Raw genomic sequence first — 21,221 nt, 5'->3', positions numbered from 1 at the left:
TGTGTTCAGAGTTGTCAGGATGGCCGAGCGGTCTAAGGCGCCAGACTCAAGGATCAATTCCTTCCCATGATTCATGGGAGTGGGCGTTCTGGTCTCCGAATGGAGGCGTGGGTTCGAATCCCACTTCTGACACAAATCTTTTCTTTTCTTCCTCAGAGCTCACAATTTTTTTGTTTCCTTTTTTTAATTAAGATGTTTGCTACCTTTTGGTATTTTTTCCCTTTTAATAAAGACGCTTGGAATTTCTTGGTTTTTGGTATTTTTCCTGTGTTTAATTAAGAGTTATTATTCTATGAGCCATGCTCTCTGAAATATGGTAAACGTACGCGTGATTTTTGGGGCGTTTTTATCTTTTATTTTAGTCTAGTTTGCTATATTTTTGGGGCGTTTTTAATAAAACAGTTATCCCACTCGCGCTTGGAGATGATTTTAGCAAACTCACGGCTACAGGAGGCAGAGGAGAGAGAGCCTGGGAACGCAAGGCGCTCCCCAAACGCTCGTTGCGCGAAAATATGCTCGGATATTTGTTCGCGGACATTATCTGTTCCGAGAAGTGAACAGTTTTGCGAGAGCGTAGCTCAAGGGAAAACTGTGAGCTTTGAGGAACAGATCATGTCCACGAACAAATAGGAGCATATATTTGCGCCAAATGAAGGCTAATGTGTTTGTCATTCTTCAAATATTTTTCGCAACACGCACGGTTTCCAAATTTGCCGGATATCCTCGGGTCATCCTCGGATGTTCCCCAGTTTTAGCTGGGGAATATTCAGTCACGTGACGCGTTTAGACTAATCTCGTGTAAGCGAAAATACTAAATGGATCAGTACATGGAATATCCCACTTGTGATTTGTTATTTTTGGGTATACACACGAGCCTTTATTGCTTAGTGGAAGCAATAAAGTTCATAAAGCCACGTCACATATTATCTAGTGTCAGGCGTTACAAATAAATTAACTCTACAAATGATCATGTGCATTTCAGTCTCTTTTTTTCTATCTTTAAAATGTCTGGGCTCGATTACAATCAATAGAGGTACCCTGTATCACTTACAGTAAATAAAGAGAACAGTTTGGGCAACCTCATCAACTATCGTCTGCCTAATGCGTATCGCCTTTACTAGAAAATCTCGCAAACTCAGACCCCTAATTTCAATTTCCGCACAATTACGTACATGGACAACTGCGACGAACTCTGCACTGTGGTCAAAGAAGTTATGCGACCGTTGGGACTGACTGTAAGACAATATAATCGAATGCACAGGATAAGGCTTGTACTCATATCCAATCTTTCCCATGGCCTTTTCCTTTGCTTTGGGTGGTACCTTCTTGGGGGCGGGGCCCCGCCCACAAGTAAGGGAAAAGGTCAATGCATGGGAACGAGGTTGGTACTCAATGTTGCACTGGCACTTCGATCTACGAGTCCCTATTGACGACTATGCATAACGGCTTTCTGGTGCTGTTATCGTCTGTATCACGGTCAGGGATTAGAAGCCTTTTGCACGCGTGTGTTCAAGATAAATCAGTATACCTGGAGAACATCGCATGGTTGGTCAAGGGTTCGGTTGCTTTAGTCATCAGGGCCGGTGAGGGCCGCACCATGCTCTCTGCGACGAGCAAATACCACAACAACACCGAACAAAGGCGGTCCATTTACCCGGAGGAAAAAACCCATGAAAAAAAACCCGGTCCTGAATATTGCAAATATGACACTGCGTTCGTGTCTATTTTTTAATTAATCATTATGTTTTTTTTTTACACAAGTCTTTTTCTTCCTTTTATAGCACCTTTAAACATATAACAGAGGATTGACGTAAGATTGAAAAGGAAATTGGTCCTGGGATAGTTATTTTAGCACCAAGTGCTCCATTTGGAATCTTCAAACATCCACTTCCCAGACTCCTCGCCCTCCATGATTGATCTGGTGGAGTCTGAGTCCGAGGTGTCTATTTCATAACTGTGGAAAGTGCATAGCGGGTCCTGAAATCTCACTTGATTCTCTGAACTGCTTGTTGAGTTGCTCCTTGGAGTACTTTCTGAGAGGACACAAATAAATTTAGTCGCAAAAGCGTTATATTTTGTTCTATAGTCTGCAGAATCTACTTTTACGTCAATGGTGACATGACTTTAACGTCTTGCAAAATAGGAAGTTTGATCAAATATTCTTCAAACAGACACATATGGGATGCAGATATGTTACGTTATCGCTTGCAAATAACTAAATATAAGCAGTCTCATATGGGCACCACTGTACAGGATCTAATAGTCTCTTAAAAATTACAATAGACCACTCAAACACGTAATGCCGGGGCTTCACGGCGATTGTCTGACACGAACAAACTATGTGAAAGGAAGGGCCTGAAGGTGTGAAATAGATCTGCCTATTTTTCCACTGGAAAATTGGGGTCTGCGCCACTGGAAATGGAAATCAAAAACATGGGAATGGCACTGCATAGGCTGAAATGGGACTCCCCATCCCTCAGCACCACGACCCTCCACCCCACCCCCCACCCCTTCCCCAAACCTTCCTTTCAGGACCTCCTGAAAAGACAACAGAAAGACAAGCACGCACTAATGACGGTATTTCATTTCCAAATGAATTGTGCTGTATTCCCTTGGTAGTAAGGGGACTGGAGGGTCTCATTTCTTCCCAGTAAAAACCTTATAAATTAATGAAGAATTACAAAATAAAACGTAGAATTGAAACAACTTAGAACAGCTTCACTGCAATTTTCGTTATTAAGATCCAAATTGAAAAAAATCGTTTTCTCCAACATCCTTATTTCGGATCAAAAGCGTAAAAATCTTTGTTTTCATTTAAAGTAAAACAGCACGAAAGCTACATCCCATACACCGTTTGCTTATGAAAACGGAATACCATCCTCTCCCTCCCACGCTTGCGGCTGTCTCGTTCCCCCTCCTCCCCTCCCCCCCCCCCCAAAAAAAAAGTAACAGCAACAAAAACAAGATGCAACGTACCAGGAGAACTACCGGAAGATATTCGAATGGCTTCAATAGAGACGTAAGAACTTGGAATAAATCCTTCAAGGCCGTCGTCTCTCATCACCCACCACCAGTCCTCGTCATCTCTGTTGAGGACGGTCACAACTTCTCCACGCTGCACATCCACGTCATTTTCGTCCGCAGCGTGAAAATCAAATAAAACCATCACAACTTCATTTTCAAACTTTCGGAAGTGAGTCACTTGAACTTTTTGCCGACGTCTAAAAGTCTCTGGTGCTTTTCGATCCCAATGAATAAGATCGGATACCATGGAGGTGGTTCGGTTGTCGTCGGGTAAGTCTTCGAGCGACGAAGACATTTTTGGTGTCCTCGATTTTTGACCGTGATTTCTGAACAGCGCCTCTTCGCTCCGACTTCTTTGAACAGAGGATGTAGTAACATTGCTGCGTGGCAAATGTACTACTCTTGTAGAAATACAAGAAGCCCGTGACTGATGAGACGAAGCCTTTTGAAAGTCGTGAGCGTGAACCTTCGTAGGCCATTTGACGCTACTCGTAATCTCAGTGCGAGGAAAGCTTGCGACGAAATCATTTTTACGTAACACAGTACAATAATTAAACGGAATGAATCCTCTTTTTCCTTTGTTATTCACTGCATAAACCTTACTGTTTTCTCTGTAGAGTAGCAGCACTATTTCCCCCTTTTCCGCTTGTAAGTCTGACCGTTCAACAGCATTGTATTTCCACAAAACCCTCGCCTTAATATTTGCAGGATGTGTCGGTGATGCAGCAGCAAGTCTTGACGCTAGTTCAGTTTTTGCTATGTCTGGAAGTGAGAAAGAGTTGTTGTTTAAGCTCGGGTGATAAACTTGACTTATTCCACTATCGCTGTCGTCATCTTGGTCAATATCCATCTTTATTTCACCACCTCCGGGTAGCAATGGTTTTAACGTTTGAAGTTTCCTTTTCGTAGCCCTTTTTGACGTATAAACTGTGGAAGAAATTACATAAATTAGTTGTCATATAAAACACGTGCACATCTTTAAACAACGAAGGCTCGTCTTCGTAAATCAAGTTACTTTTTTTTCAAGACCAGTCGTGTTCCAGGCACTCTGCGATAAGTGCATGTCAGTTGACTGGATCCAAAATAACTCCATCCGTGGGGGAGAAGAAATGGCAACTTTTTGGATAATTTTTTCTTTTCGCCTTGCAACGCAGACCATGGCTAGTAAAGTGAGTGCCCAAGACAAGGTAAGGCCTTCATATCTATGGCTGGATACCCGTGCACATACAAGGGGACAGTGAAGTGTACTCTGTTTGCATCAATGCAATGATGGCAGAATTAGGAAAATGTAACATAAGTATGAGACGAATTAGATGTCCACATAGAGCGGTTTTCCCCGGGGGGGGGGGACTCCCATATGGAATGGACGGGGATGCTCGTCGTCTCGCTTAGGGATGTAAATTTCGGATTTTGGTCTCGCTTAGGGTGTTCTGGGCAAAATGTCATTATTTTTAGCCGTCAAGGTCTCGTTAAGGGTTGCACACGAAGAAATAACAAAACAGAAAGAATTTTGATTCTTTATATTTACTCAATTCAAATAAACAAATTCGCCATCATTAAATGTCACTGTACTTTTTATTTGTCTGTTTTATAAACTGGTCTCTTTTAGGGGTCTGCATAAGCTTCGGCCACGCCCAGATTGGTCTCTTTTAGGGGTTAAATTCAAAATTTCCGACGAGCATCCCCGTCCACTCCATATGGGAGTCCCCCCCCCCCCGCCCGGGCGGTTTTCATTTGAATGTCGAAAAGTAATTCGTTTTGCATCAACTGCGCTACACGATCGATGGCCCGTTCCAAACGCCGCTCCATTCATGCGCCGAACCTAACTGATGAGTTAAGTAAGGCAAAGGAGCGGCGTTTGAATCAGTTTGGTTCGGCAGGTTAAGTTTGGTGCAGCAAACAACATTGAATTCGACAGGGTCTGTCGCACTATGCGACGTTGGAGCGGCAGTTAATTCATACGGCGTTCTCATCATGTGTCGAACCTAATGCATAAATTACTGTAATTTATTTTTCATATAACGGGACTCGTGATTGGCTCAAAATTGAGTGGCGTGACCAGTCATGCCTGAAGCCCAAAGTCGTCGCTAAATATAAAGACAACAAAATACCAGTATGCCTTCGAGTTATGAGAAACGGGACTGTGTAAGCGAGTTTCTTTGGCGCAAATTCATTTTTTGCTTTTTCTTCGTGATAATAGCCCAGCTTATTAGATTTCCCTTTAACAAGTCGATTTAACCGGGAGAAAACCTCTCTAAATACAAACACTGAACCTTGTTTGAATTTGCTTCCCTAAATATTGCTATAACAGCATGATAACAGCGAAATGTTAGTCATAGCTTTTCTATTTAGACAGAGTCCATGAATTCAGAACGCATATTTTCTCGTCGAAAATTGTTATCAGCCGCTTCCCGAATTAAGTTCGACGCGAGTACGCCGTCTGAACCAGCCGTCGCTCCAAAGTCGCTCTAAAGTCGAACGTAATCAAGTTTGGTTCGGCACATAAGTGGAGCAGCGTTTGGACCGGGCCTTAAAAAACGCGCGCGCCGCTTTTTCATCCAATCAGAAGCAAAACCAAAAGCAATCGTGACTTACTCGCACATGTTTTCCCGCGCTTTGCGTCAGCTACATGTAATTACCTCGAGCTTTGATTGGTTCACTGGATTGTCTTTGTCCTTTGTGATTGGCCACAAAGATTGCTTTGGTTTTGGTTTCACGAGAACCAATTGAAAATTGCTCTAAACACGAAAAATGTCTGTATTTACCTCTGATTTATTTTCCTATTTGGCTAGACATACAATGCGTGTGAGACGTATTATGATTATACTAGGTATCGCCGGAAAATTTGGCCAATAAAGGCGATATCTTATGTAAAACTAAACCTATTGCTGCACCATTAGTTCTTATCTATTAGAGCGCGTCCGTATTCTTTACAAGCCTAATTGTAAAAGTACTATAAGCTACTATAGGACACAAGAGAAAAGAACCAAAGGTGACAAACTCAAAAAGTAATTTACCTGATGTCGTAGATTGCGATAGTTGTAAGTCTCAGTGACACGTACTGTATGTGATCCCATAGTGTGAGTGCAGTACGTCATGATTCGTTGATTGCTGTGGTACAAGTACGTGATTATTTGTTGATTGTTGTGAATAAAGGAAAAGGAAATCAAAGAATTCCATTTCTTTTACAATCAATTTTGTCAATGGTGTCTGCACAAAAGGTAGCTTTATGTTATTGTTTCTTTGGTAGGATACCGTGCAGTGAATATAAGCAGAAGAAAACGAAGTGTTAGATAGGTTGAGCAGAGAGCTTTATCGCAATCCAGCAAATTTAAATAAGAATGATTTGTCTGTAGTGTGACGTATTTTCTAAGCCCATATTTGCACGTACATCATTATAACGATTTAGAGAATTTAATTCTAGAATCATTTTACGTTGAAATGTTCGTATTGATCTGAAGAAAATAGTTATCTCCACAGAAATTACGCATATTTTTGAAAAGATGAATTAAATATGGATGAGAATTTGATATCGCGAAATTAATGATTCTGAACGAAAAACTCTTTAATTATAAGGTCTATTTATATTAAATTAAAAAAAAAAGAACCTGCCTTCTTCTTAATTAATGTTAATTCGCGCAGAAAAACATATACATATTACGCGAATTATAAAACTGCGATATCTAGAGTTGAGAACAGTTTGCGTGTTGAAAATTGAAATCGATAGAAATAATGGATCTGCAATAATTTAAATAACTCTGAGAAAACTAAGAAAAAAATGCGAAAAAATTGAACAAATTATCTTAATATGGTTACAACATTCCTTACTGAGGCCTGAAATGCTATGTTGTTTTTTGGTCCCTTTGGGAAAATATTAAAGCTGCATGTATGCATAAAAGTTGCAGGTTATTAAGCTCGATCGACGTAAGTCTAATGTCAGTTATTACATTTTCGTGCAAGTTTAGCGTATGATCTAAAGCCACATAAAATAAGAGATCTAACGAACGCATCGAAAGAAACCTTGAGAATCATACCCGTATTTTTCTACAACCGTCAATTAGTCCCGGCCAACATCTACCGCAGGATATCATTAGTATGTTAAAAGTTCAACCGGGGAGTTAAAAGGTCTTAAAACTGAATGGTATCGAATCTACAAATGATCCTTGAGCGACAGAATTTTTCTCACCCTCATCTAGTTCATCATCATGCCATTCCATGTTTGAAGTTGATGTCGCCTCGTATTTTCAAAGGAAACCTGTCTGAAGGCGGTCGCTTTGCGCGTCGTGGATTATTCAAAATACACTTTGGCGTTGGAGGAGGGAAACTCATTAGCACACAATTAAACGTCTCTCGCGCTTCGCAGCTTTTGTGGTTGCCATGGAAACTACGGATGTTTGACACCTAGAGAAAAGAATCCCTTGCTTTTCATTGGCTCATTTCCCAAAACACTGTTGACTTGAAAGGTGTTTGCTGAGTGTCGTGGGCTTTTCAAAAGTAATTTCGCACTCACACTCAAAAGTTTATTTTGAAATTATTTAAAATGCAATCGATACCAAGCGCTAAAAGCTTTACACATTATACGTATACGTGTCAGTTGAACAGTTTAAATGAATTTATTAACGAAATTACGGAATCTTCCTTTTAGTAAAGGAAACTGAAGCAGGTGACTTGCTGGACAGCACGCTTCACCCGGAATTAAAAAACAGCTTAGTGAAATCTTTTGTACTTCACAATCCTCTATCATGATCAAAGAAGACTATTGCTTTTACCAAAACAACAACAATAGGTCACAAAAACCATTGTTGTTTTTGTATTTTAACATGCAAATAATCTGCCATGCTTAGGGTATCTTTTACGTTTTCAAATGAATACGATACGACGAAAGTCTCTATTCACATTCAACCTTTTTTCATTAGCACTCCGGCAATCGGCAATCGTTTGCAGATCGTCTACGCCCGACTCACATAAAATTAAGATGGTCGAATTTGGTTTATTGGTGGACAAAAGGTGTACACGTATTGTCGAAGTTGTCTTAAAGAGACCTTGGGTCAAGCTAAGCGTGCATATTTCACATGCTACATTTAGAAGGTCACATTATTTGATAGAAAGAGAACCGAACAACTCTACGCCACATTTTTTCCCTTTTTGTAAGTCCATCACTCACAAATTCTAATCAGGGTTGCTGTAAAGATCGTACTAGGGGAGTTCAGACATACAGCCGATATCCTAGGCATATTCGTTTCAGTTACATGGTATTTTTAAAAAGTACTTTGCGATACCGCACAAAAATGCAAATGTAAAGTATACAATTGACAGGCCTTGCGTGTCATAAACAGTAATCTTCCACAAGATACCGTTTCTCGAGATAAAACTTCTTGCCCTGAATCAATGCCGATTACTATACTAATAATCGAGAAAATACGACGACTTGATTTTCCACCAGGTGCCCATCATGGTTACTGGTCCTCACTCAGGCGTAGAGAGGGGAAACGGGAAACTTTTTCCCCCTCCCTCCTAACAGAAGACCACCATGCCTAGTCGGTCTGACAACTTCAAATTCTTCAAGAATTTCGTGTTTGCTGGGAATGTTTTGAAAAGCAATAATAGGTGAATGCTAAAGAAATGAACTGATCACGCTGAAGGATGAATTAAAGGAACTTCATTATCAACAACATTTCTGCTGTGTTATTGATTTCGATTTGATTTTTTCCATTTCCGTTTTTTAAAAAAACATTCAATGATGTTGTCCAAACAAGGGCCAACAGGTGGCATGAGCTTCCGGCGGCAAAAATAATCAGAATTAACTTTAAATAAACACCATAATGTTTAGGATTTAATTCACACGTAATCGTTTCAAGCCATTCAAATTGAGGTGACGGTGAGAAAATATAAAAAGCGGTATCTTTTAAGGATAAAACGAAGAAGAAAACATCGTTAAAACACATTAATGGATTTGCTTCTCACAAAGGAGTCTGAACTGAGCTTGAATTAAAGAACTATCTTATCGATAGTTGAACTAAGTGTTAATCTCTGTTAATTGTATCCATTAACACATACCGCGCCGCGCCACTATCAGCATTATTAGCCAATAATCTGCAGATCGAGGCGGGGTCATTATAGTCCAGTTGGGCATTATAACAATTCGGTAAGTTAGCAATGGAGAGTTACCAACTCATGAGCACTCTGCGAGCGAAAGTGCAAGCCTTTAGGGGAAACCAACCAACCTGGAAACAAGTTACTAAAATATTTAAAGCTCGATAAAGAACTCTGCGAAGCTTTCAGCTTCCAAAAAGCCGCGTCGTCTTTTCCAAGCCGTGGCAGCAGTTACATAAGTTAAACTGGAATCGCGTTTTAAGACTCCGTCAACAACAAATTCAATTCCATCATGAAAATCACTAGTCCTCTAGTATCTGGGCGATTTGCAATGTGGGTTTCCCTTTTCTATCACTGAAAATTGGAGTAATTCTACCTTCTTCAGTTATCGCCATTTGTTGGCCTGTCAGTATGCCGCCTTTTAAAGAAGGAAACGTGTGAATTCATATGTTAAGGCTACTGATGACTATGTTGATTGGTAAGGGCGATTAAAGAGGGTGGAGGCCGTTTTTGTTTAGTGTTATCATCTCATCTGAAGAATGAAAGACATGAAAGCAATAAAAAGGAAAAAAAACTCGTGAACTTTGTTTGAGAAGGGAAGCACGTTACAGTTCTACGAAGCTGTGGCCGATTAAAGTGGAATTTAACAATGTTGCTTTCCTTCGAGGGAGGAAAACCGACAACCCGGTAAAAAAACAGCTGGGTCAAGGACGAACACCGGCGGTCCCGGTTGGGGATCCCGGGCGGCAACATTGAGGAGAGGCGAGGCATCTAACCACCGCGCCATGATTCACATGTTTCATAATTTCTCCCATCAATGAGTAGAATAACAGCTTAAACTTGCCACCTAAAGAAACTGATCGAAATCTGAAATATGGCAATCCAAGGTAATGGAGACACTAAATCATCAATAATCCAATAAATGGACAGTGATATTCATTGCAGCCGTGGCGCCATTACAGATAAGCCTGACTACACGACAACCTATTTAGGCGGAAACATCAATGTTTTAGTTGAGATTAACAGAGGAAAGCTTAACGAATTATTTTATCAAGTGAGCAATTTGCACGGAACTGAGTGCCCACTTCACAGCTCAGGCTTTTCGTCGATCACTTTAGTGCACCGCACCCTGAGGAACGTCAAGACCTAGTTTTTGTTTGCTAAGACAGAACAATGAACGATTTAACAAAAACAAAAGCGAGAGAAAAACGATATCTTACAAAAACCAAGCTCACTAAAAGTGTAGCTAAAGGCCAGATTAATTAAAAACTTGTTGCATGTCAACAATTCTACACAAGAAACCAAAAAGGTAAAGAAAAGTGTCCACTCTGAGCTGTCAAGGTGGGGCAGAGAAAGGCGGTCCGACCTTACCCATCCTGTATTAAGATGCCAAAGCTGATCAGTCTTAAGATCAACTACAAAACTATACCTCAAACTTGGTCACTTTTATTACCAAACTAGACTTTGCCCTCCAAGCAGCATTAAAATGCAAAAGATGTAAATATTATTCATGGCATTTAAAGCTGCCGACGATTCAACAAAATCCTATAAATTGCAATGAATCAAATCTGATTTTCTCGACTGCACCACCAAAAATGAATATTCGAGGGTACGAAGGATGAATTTCTTAATGAGACAAATGAGCTGTTCTTTAGAAAACGTAAGAAAAATTCGCCTCAGGATATTCTAGCCAAAGATCAGTCAACTTTGAGAGCTCTTAAATACTCTCACCACTGAGAGTGTTATTTCACGACAACAGAAACAAGTAATTAAATGTTAAACATTCTGCTGAGCGTTCTTGTTATAATTAAGTTTACCAGTCTAGTGAATATCCCGAAATCTACTCCACAAAGTTTTATACGGGAAAGCTCTACCCAGACTTGGGTAAAAACGCTCACCGTTTTTCATAACAACTTTGACAGAGAAGGTAATCCTTTTGAATATACCCTTGATAGAAAATGGCCCCCTTTCAACGCATCATGAACAGTATGGCACACTTCATCGCTTATTTCCAATCTTTCATTTAATTTCCCTTAAAATACTTAGATGACTCAGCCATCGGGACCTTTTTAATATCTAAATGGCAGCTCTCTTCTATGCAACTCATGAAATCCCTATCCCTTTCAAAAGGAGCCCCTCCCCCGAATAGTTCATTACATGGAGAAACCCCCCATAAGTTTCAATGTCCGAAATGTTCTTTTTTTATTAGTTCTGTTAACACAAATAGACCCAAGCAACGCACGTCGTCATTGTTAAAGTTATCTGTTTAAATTTCGCCTGTCCCTCTCCCTGAAAGACACAGTTATGTTTTAACCTATTCGGCTCAGCGTCTGTGTCCCCCGTTTATCAGCTCAATCTGACTTTACATGTCTGCAATTAGTTGTAGACACATCTTTTCTAATTCAAATATATTTCGTCACTTTAATTTAACAGAGTTTTATTTGACTCCCGGTTTTACCCATATAGAAATGAACGACAGTGAAATGGAAGGTGAAGCTAATGGCAGCTTTGTTCAATCACTGATTAGCTGTAAGATTTTCCTAGTAAGCCCAAGACACATTTTAGGAATTTCTCAAGCTAAAAATAATCCCGGTATATATATTTCAAAAATATCCAGGAAAACGTCAACACAAATTAGCAGCCGCCATTATAGCCGGTATTGAATCATACACAATTTGTTTTAAATGTAACATGTTAGTTTTTCTTTCGTCTTGTTTGAATTGTGAGCGAAGATTTCGCGTGTAGTCTAGCCGCTATCCGCTTTGATACATTTAAAAGATCTTCCCATCGAGACGACACCTTGACACAACACAGCAAGAAATCGGATGAAATCCTTATCTTTTAATAAAAGAATTTATCTCGCAGGGCAAACATCTTTACCATACGTCTGTATGCAACGGAAACGAAATTATGCAAAAATCCTAAAACTCGTAGAAAAAGTAAACAATCTTTTGAGTTGAGATTGAACAAGTTTACAAGACTTTCTAATATTGAGTCAACTGGTTTGTATTAGACATACTTGCAATATTTTCATCAAGCGCGATGAAGACGGCTATAAAACAGCACGAAGTACAAGCAATTAGTTCAAAGAATTAGTCAGTTAAGTCTTGTAATCATGGAAAATTTCTGATCTAATCGTTGGGCAAGGAATGAATATTTAACTCTTTCTTCCCGTTCTGGATAAATGAGAATAAAAGCGTGTTGATTAGAAAAAGGAAGGATTGTACACGTCAGTGAAGTTGATATTCAGCGAAAAAAAAGGAAACAACGCCTGCACTTTTTGAGGCCACTTCAGACAAAAAAGCAACTTAATATCATAAACGTTTTTCTTTATCTGTATTTTCAAGAGTTGCAAACAAACTGTTTTGTTTTGGTTACCGGTTTCCCAATACAATGAATGCGACTTAATCCTGCCAAGTGTATAGGCGATATTAGACGTTGAGCTGACTAGCTTGTATTTGTGCCTCAAAGAGAAATCTAGCACTCAACATAAACTGAATGCATCGTCGATTGATTGTGAAGGTATTAGAGAACTTTCCTATGAACTCTAAAACGAGTCTGAACAAAGAAACTCTGCGTCTTGTACATTAACGTTGAACTTGCTTTGTTTGCTTATCAAAGCTGTGTGCGATATAAGATTTACGAAATTTTTGTGGAATAATACTTATAATTACCCTCCCCCCGGCGACGAATTGAAAAAAAACTCATTTAATTGTGCATTTGACGTATCCAGTTTACGATCTTCGAAAAACAAAGAGAAACAGTATTCGATTCGCGGTAGGTAATAAATTCCATTTAAAACGTAATTGCTCTCTAGCGATTTTACAACCCCCTGCAGTATCTATGTGACTGCGGTCATGTTTTTATGTAATACACCATCCACATCAATAACGACAAAAGATTACGGACATTAAATACTGACCAGAGAACACTGAGCTTCATACCTTTAAATTGGCCCGCGCTTGTAGGCTTCCTTCCAATTACAGACGGACAAAAGAAAGCCATTATCCCAGGTACCCTCAGTGTACAACTCTGACTGCCGATTGGAACTAGAGACGGTTATAACTGACCTAACACGTGTGAAGCTTTGGCAAAGAACTTTCCAACATAACAGGGTTAACCAACTCTAGAAGAAAGAGGAATTATCGAAAAACGTCTCAATCGTTGGAAAATTATTTGTAGTCAGTCGATCTATACGTGCTTTTCGCCAAGATTGGAGTCCGCGACAAATGCACATGTTAAAATCCCATTAGCAACACTGCTCATTCTTTGTGAAGGCACGCTATCTCACTGCAAATTTAACAGGAAACTTTGAAATCATTCCTATTCGTTTGTGAGCTTTATTTTAAGTAACAGCGAATAAACTGAAACAGGAAATTACTGACCTGGACCGCAGTTCTTCTCGCAAAACGAACTCACTAAAGCTAACGATATCGTCGACAAGCAGCCATATAATTTGCATTAAATGACTTAAGAATTTACCAACAGCACTAAATACTTCAGCCTAAAACCCTTGCACAAATACGGCTCGGATTACCGAGGAATCTTTGTGATATGTCTCTGGTTTCCGGTGGAAATGTCACCGCGTCGATCGAGAGAAAGAGGCGAGATTTTCTTTAAGAACTGACAGGTGACAACCAGTGACGACAATGGAACGATCCAGACAATACCTGTCAGTATACAATTACTGCGAGTTGATAAGTAATTTTATTACCTGTCGATCGAGTTTATAAGTGACCTGATTACCTGTCATTCTTCAAAGGCAATAATCCCTAGATATTCTTTGCTCAGGGCTCTGGAGCTGTTTGACGCACTTTAACTCCTTTTTCTTACAGACTTGAAAAAAGCAGCAACGTTATTTTTCCAGTCTTATTGATTACTTTGCAAGTGAATAAGTTCAGCTCAAAAGCTCACTGTATGAAGCCTGTGGTTTGAATTATTTGTTTTTATACTCGTTGGCGCCGAAAGTGACTTGATAAACAATAATATGAGAGTACTACAAACCTCTGAGATTATTCAATATTCTCTTTCAGTCATTACCTTTAAAAGTATCTACAGTCAAAGAGAGTCCAATAGATAATACTGGTTCTCTAAGCACTATATTAGATTATGAGTTAGAGATTCCCATTTTAAAAACAATATTAGACAAAAAGGACAAAAAGCTAATAAAGTGCAGACGATTATTGGTCACGGATGTGGACGAGTAGTCTAATTGTTTTAGTAGACACTATAAGAGGAAACAGTCTGAAACACTAGAATTTTAAGAATTTTTAACCGATGAAAACCGGCGAATGGAAACCGGTAGAATAGACAAAACGGGGTCCGGAAGCTGAATACAATCGAACCTCTCCGAAACGACCACCCTAGGGACAGAGAAAAGTGACCGTTGCAGAGAGTCTGTAGAGGTAGCCGTTATGGGGAGGTAGTGTTGTAATATGACACCTGCTTTTATGCTTATTGCAGCGTGTAAATACGTAACACATTCAAAATAGATCAACAAAAAATCTCGGCTCCCAGAAAACGATGGGATGTGCGACTAGTCTCTCTTTCCCATTCCCGGCGTTCCCGGCGTGCTTCTGTTATTCCCTCTTCCCCAGCCTCAGAACTACCAGCCTGCACGGTCAAGGTAATACGAAAGAGGAATCTCTGGAGGAGAGAGCAACAAAACCGGCAGAGACTAAAGACGCGTGGCACAGATCAAGTTTTGTGACCTTTTACAATACAAAATGGGGTTTTGTTGACACAATTCTGCAGTCGTTGATTAACTGGCTTTTGTCGAGACTAGGGCCCCCTCCATCGAGGGGTTAGTTTTGGCACTTGGGACGCGCTTTAGCGGCCGTTGCCGTTGTGGAGTGGTGGCAGCTATAGAGAGGTTAAAATAAGTTTTTCAGTTTTTTTATTATTGCACACTATTTACAGAAAATACAACTTAACATAAGATGGTTTACAATAAGAGTGCACCGTCCGCCGGGACAGAAAAAACTAGGCCGCTGTAAAGGTGGCCGTTAAGGTTCGACTGCATACTTTAATGTTGTCATCTCTGAATGTAAAAGCTAAGTTTTCTTCTTTAAGTTGCATGAGCAGGAATGTCCTTAGCTTCCGGTTTTATTGCCAAACATTGGTTCTTATCACACGATTAGGAAGGATCAGAAATGAAATTGACATCTATAACAATACCGCCAATCGTTGAAAAAGTTAATATTTTGAATCTACTCCTTTTGGCTGAGTGTTTTCGAAAGCTGCTCTTGTCAACGCTGAAATGTAATGATCAAGTTTCATTGTATTCCGTGCTGCTTCGCTGGCTTTAGATTGTACATTTCTTACCAAAAAGGAATTCGACAAGGCCAAAATCGTACTTTGCCCGGCACTTGCCGGTAACGGTGGCTAAAAATTAAATCTAAGCCATTGTTGTCAGTTTACTGAATCTTACTCTATCGAATGGACCTCGGGCAATTGTTAAACTGGAACCGAGATTTACCATGTCTTGCACCTGACTGAGAAAATGGCTTGAGCCGCTCGGTTCCTTCTTGTCCATCAGTATCCTGGCCAAGTGAGTGAGCTCAGTGATTGCTATGAAACAATTATTGGATGAGGTTTTTGTGATATCCAGAATTTCTCGGTAAGGGTTATCAGCCTCAGTCGGCTTCGGATGAAGCGATCACTAGCTACTGTTCAAGAAAGGATCCCGCGCGCACTTGTAGATCCGACTCGCGTACTCGAGAGATCAGCGGAAATCAAGCCTGAAAACAGAAATTAAATGAGAGCGTTTCTTTTATTATTATTTCCTCGAGTGCACCCTAAAGGATACTTTGACAGCTAAAAATGGTGACGTTTCGTCATCAACACCCTAAATGAGACCAGAATCCTTGATTTGTACCCGAGACGAGCATCCCCGACCTTTTCATATAGGAGTCCCCCCCTTCCCCCCTCCCCCCTCCCCCCGCCGCCGCCCACGGGTTTCGAGCGTCAGCCGTGTAAGGTCGTTTTACAGTCGTTTGCAGCGTGTCAAGTTAGTTATTTTCGAGAGGTAGAAGGTATAACGATTTTTTCATTGAAAGGAAAATACTTACGGTTCTTCCTTAGCGATTCAATTCAGGAAAAGTCTTCGTGGTTTTTCCTTCACAAACCTACGTGATATTGTGAGTTCGAAAGCAATCGAAATAAATGAATGATTAAAGGCTCCAGACGATTTTTTTAACACAAGAAACGGAATGACAAACGCTACCTTTCGGTAAATGGTTTCTTGACAGAAAAAGAAAAAACAATGAAGAAGAAAAGGAAAAATAAACAGTAGACACCACTGGGATTCGAACTCCCAGTATTAATCTTTTGTTTACGTACCGCAGGCTCAAGTGTTTCGCTCAGTCTATACCTCACTTTTGACCAAACAAAATGATCTTACCGTTTTTGACTACAACACATGGAAGACATGTACAGATACGTGTAATGCAAAACGTGTAGGCAGGCCTGAGTAACAAACAGCTTCTTAACGTTGAACTTTTTCATTTTGCAAACAACCCTGAATGGAAAAAGGCTTTATGGGCTCGTTCGAAAGCTAGACTGACCTCACATCACAAGTAGTTCCTTAATGAGCAATGCCTCATAACACCCTTTCATAATTTATTTTCCAAGTTCAGTGGCTCACAGCCACTTTAATTGTTATGGTGTTTAAAATCAATATATGTCTCAATTGGATTAACTTTTTCCTTCACTTGCCTACTACTCACGTTTTGCCAAATCCTCTGTATAAGATAGAAAACCCCGCTAGTTTTGGAACTACTGAAATTCTTCTTGCTTTTGAATTGTACAGTGTGGATGTGGGATGGGATCACCACCTAGATGTGGCTGAGTTTAAGATGAAGCTGTTGGCCCTGAAGAACCCAGGGTCAACAAGATTGACAAAAGTATTGCATTATCAGGTTTAAGGACCAAAGAGTGAAGGAGGAGTTCGTATTGATTTTGTGCTCTGTAAGATGGATTGGATGATGAAGAAGAGATAAAGCCTGGAATGAAGTAAGAGTGGAGCAAATTCAAGGACATGTTCTCATCCACCCTTCAGGAGCCCTTGGGAAGGAAAAACCGAAATGGAGGCTTGGAGACTGAGAGCACACGAAAGCTTGTCGAGGAGAAGCACGATCTGAAATCAAAATTGGGGGGCGCAAAAAAAGCCGGAGAAAGCAAAAGCTGGACAAGCATATGCGAGAAGAATTGTGAAGTGAAAAGAAACTGCGGGAGAAACTGAGAGGACAAGAATCGACGAAACTGCAAGAGAAGCAAAGGAAGCAGCAGACCGCAGACCAAAAGGATATGAAGGGCGTTCATGATACCACAAGGCTGCTAAACGGGTGGGAGACTAAGGAGGTAACGCTTCCAGGAAGACCTGAACAGACCGGCACCAGACTACTCACCGGATCCGACTGAAGGGCCACAACTAGCCATCCGAACGGGACAAATCACCTTGCTGAGGTCAAATGAACTGTCACAAGATGGTTTGCTCTCATCACTTAGAGAATAAAAAACTGGGAAAAACAGATTTAGGTTACGACAAATAAATGTCATAATTTTCTAGAAACCTCCAGTTATTATTAAATGTCTTCCATGCACCTTATATAAAGATAAGATAATGGTTATTGATTGTTAACTTTAAAAGGAATTATATCGAAAACAATGTTTTCAATGTTTTTGTTGCTACTTGAATGAGGCATAGTCAGCGCTCATTTGTGAACACTCAAGTGTTTTACTTGCATATAGTCACTTTTTGACGATCTTCGATCTTCTTGAAAAGCGTATATGAAGTTTCATGATCGCATACGTGATCTTCAGTTACTGATAATGGACTTATATATATTGCTGTCTTCATTAGGGAAGATTGTTTCTTCCTTTACATTTATAGTTAGAGGCGTTATTTTAGATGGCCCTTCAATTACCACAAAACGCCTGACTCGAAGAACCCAAGGAAATGAACTTCGGATGTATCCTCTAGATTTCTCCATTAATGTTACGCACAGGACTTTCATGTCAAATTGTCCTTAGTGTCTTGTTTACAGTTTGATAGAACAGTTGAAACTTTAGTCACGATTTTAAACATGTCCTTTTTTTTTCGAGCTGGCCTGTGTTACTGACGCCGGAGTACCTCCGCTTGCAGAGCTATTCCCCACATAAAGTGTCTTTCACAGAGCTTTCAAATCCCTGAAAAGTGGAAAGGCGGCAGAGTGTATCAACATATAAAATTTAAAAATCGGGATGGATGGGTTTCGGTGAAGATCCTCCAGGCTCCCTCAGTCCTAAACAAGATCTGGAATGAAGAGGACAACCCTGAGAACTTGAAGCTGGGCGTTGTTGTCAATTTTACTAAGAAGGGAGAATTGGCGCCTATTTGTAACAACTGGCGAGGCATTACGCTCCTGACGACTGTCAGAAAGATGCTTGGCAAGAGCATTCTACAGAGGATGAAGGATGGTCTCGGAGACAGACGACTCTGGAATGAACAAGCGCCAGATTTCGTAAGGAGATAAGACAGCTACACCGGGTATCCGTCTTCGTGGTACAGACCCCGGTGCAGACGATCTGGTATATGTGGTTTTTGTATCATACTTTGTAAAGGTCCCTGAGGAAATTGTTAAGATGTAATATATCAAACAAGAGAGGCAGTGGTTCATCGGGATATCCAAATACCGAGAAGAGAGTTGAAAATACGACGCACAGCGAAGTATTTTTGACGAAATTCGAGGTCTTTGGATAGCCGATGAAACACTGTCTCGAGTGTTTGATATATCTTCTCAATCGGAACAAAAACTGAGGAGTAAATTGAAGGGAAAAGTACAATCGTCAAAATCTATGCTAATTAAGACCGAGTATCCACACCTCCTTCACGGTTGTGATTTTCTTTGTTTTAATTTGATGAGTTTGAGAAGATTTGGGTCATTTACGAGGGATTTCTAGCAAGAGTTGTTCATGAAGGTGATATGACAGAACCATTCTATATGAACACTGATGTCCGCCAGGGATGCCGCCTGCTTACCTCTTCTCTTCTCTCTAAAACTAGACTATGTATCTCGACACGTCTTTGGAGAGAACAAAATTGGAATGATACAATGGAGCAGAATTTGGAGGACTTTGACTATGCCGATGAAGATCACCAACAAAACCACGCAGATGCATGCGACAGAAGTTCCAAGTACTGCAGGAGCAGGCTTCAAACATGATTGGGTACAAGTTGAGACACAAAGTGATGCAGGTTCGGTTTCAAGCGAACACTGGTCACATTTTGCTGCCCATCACGACCACAGCAGGTCATAAGGAAGATGTCGAAGTCAGCTGCAGGGAAGCAACACTCAAGGCCTTCAAAAACGTAGACTACAGTATATCTTGGGAGTTCGGTGGCCAGGAAAGATCTCAAATAGCGCGCTAAGTACATGTAGGGTAGAATTGAAGTTACCGAAATTGGATCCGAGAAAACCTCCAGTTCAGTGGAATCTTCACGGGACCAGAAGGAGGGGTAGATGGAAAATAGTGTACCAGTGCGCTAAAGCTAAACAATGACTTCTAAACAACCGAAATACGATGATTATTCCCTTGAGTAGCGAAATACAAAGGACTGAACCAAAATTGTTTCAAAACAAGTCCTTGTGCGAAACCTCCTCAAATGAAAATGAGTTTCATTTGAATGAAATGAGCATGGAGGCGAAACTACAATTCACGAGTGCTTTTGTACAAAGACTCATTTTGACACAGAGGCAAAAGGAGAGACAGAAATGGACAATAAATTGAACTCCACAGTCTGATTACTAATACTAATAAATTTTATTGAAGCATTGATTTCACAACAACCAAGTTATGAAAACGGATTACATATAATAGGTACCTTTAGTGAACTTAATTATTACTGAACGATGAAAACTTTACAGTAAAAATAAAGAGTGAATAGTGTGAATGTAACTTGTTATTTTCCTTCTGTTTTAGTAGCCGACAAAAACTTGTGTCTTGCTTGAACATCTTTGCCTCTGGTTTGTAGCATTTGAGAATACAGTAAGTGCATCAGACTATCATAGTCCTGTTATCTGGCATCAAAAACCACCACTAGATAAGAAGATATTGTTAAGGAAAGAAATGAATGTAAAGTACTCCTCTTACTTTAAAAGGCAGTTTTTCATTTGTCACTTTTAGCCCCCTCCATAGTTCTTTGAGTTTGGCAAACTAGCAAATACCTATCAACACAACAGGAAACAGCACAAAAAGAAAAAAAAATTAATAAAATGGCCAATTGTCCAGTAGATTCACAAACCTGCCAATTTACTAAACTTGAGAAGCTTCTATCAGTTGTATTGTCAGTATTTGTCTAATATTAAAAAATCATTGAAGGGTTTGGCAAGTCTCTCATTTTCACCAGCCATCCTTGCAGCAAAACAGTTACTTACTAACTAATCCCTTGATTCACAGTTAACTCACAGTGTATTGTTAAAGACTCAACACCTAAGCAAAGTGAAGTGAAGATTTCCTTTTACCATTATATAAACAACATGTAATACTTCTTCAGATGTTTGTGCTACTGTAACACACAACATACAGAGAACTCAATCGAACTGACAAATTACACAAAGTGTCACAACTAATAAATATAATTAATTTATGATAATAATTATATAATGGCTTGTTTGTTTGTACAAGGATACTTCTCTTTGTTCGTTTCTTATACATGATCCTATATCCACACTCACGACAACGAATAGGATCTCTGGATTTGATCTCATTTTCTGTGTGACATTCTAAAGAAGAAAAAAGATACACATTTCCATGGACTTAATGGCATTCATGAAACACAAGGCTGTTGACTGTTTTTTTTTTTTTAGCATCACTGTAGTCCATGGAGGTCAATACACTTACATCACAGTATACTTTTCTCGCATGTATAAGAAAGTTGCCCATAATCTATTTAATTTCTTGAACAATTCAAAGTAATAAAAGAAACTAGCATCTAAGGTTTATTTATTAGTAGCTGATCTGTATCTGTATATGTGGTTATTAACAATGACAAGCTGAAGCCAAGCCATTGAAAATACCCAATACAGATCAGATGAGAATATCATATCAACCTTGCAAAATGA

The 21,221-nt window shown here is 39.9% G+C and overlaps 2 protein-coding genes and 1 non-coding gene across 3 annotated transcripts in view; 1 reads left to right on the top strand and 2 right to left on the bottom strand.

Moving 5' to 3' along the window:
- The first annotated feature begins 13 nt into the window (after positions 1-13).
- On the top strand, positions 14-132 carry Trnal-caa (transfer RNA leucine (anticodon CAA)). The gene is made up of 2 exons: positions 14-51; positions 87-132. It is a non-coding gene; the product is annotated as a tRNA-Leu (tRNA).
- A 170-nt stretch (positions 133-302) lies between these two features.
- Positions 303-13,789, bottom strand: LOC145495067 (uncharacterized). Its single transcript, XM_081474641.1, has 4 exons — positions 13,503-13,789; positions 13,062-13,243; positions 2,977-3,951; positions 303-2,033 (listed from the first exon to the last, which is right to left on the bottom strand). Exons 2-4 carry the CDS (start codon positions 13,120-13,122, stop codon positions 1,849-1,851), a joined length of 1,221 nt encoding a protein of 406 aa, XP_081330767.1. The 5' UTR covers positions 13,123-13,243; positions 13,503-13,789; the 3' UTR covers positions 303-1,848.
- Positions 13,790-19,896: 6,107 nt separating this feature from the next.
- LOC145495677 (DNA-directed RNA polymerases I, II, and III subunit RPABC4-like) overlaps positions 19,897-21,221 on the bottom strand; it is a 2,828-nt gene continuing 1,503 nt past the window's right edge. The window contains exons 2-3 of the mRNA XM_081475300.1: positions 20,790-20,882; positions 19,897-20,196 (exon numbers count right to left, since the gene is read on the bottom strand). Coding sequence (XP_081331426.1) covers positions 20,174-20,196; positions 20,790-20,882 — 116 coding nt within the window. The 3' untranslated portion in view covers positions 19,897-20,173. The remainder of the gene's footprint in view (positions 20,197-20,789; positions 20,883-21,221) is intronic.

Source organism: Orbicella franksi, chromosome 8, assembly GCF_964199315.1.
Source record: "Orbicella franksi chromosome 8, jaOrbFran1.1, whole genome shotgun sequence".
NCBI classification, from domain to species: Eukaryota; Metazoa; Cnidaria; class Anthozoa; order Scleractinia; family Merulinidae; genus Orbicella; species Orbicella franksi.
This window is presented reverse-complemented; position numbering and strand designations above follow the sequence as displayed.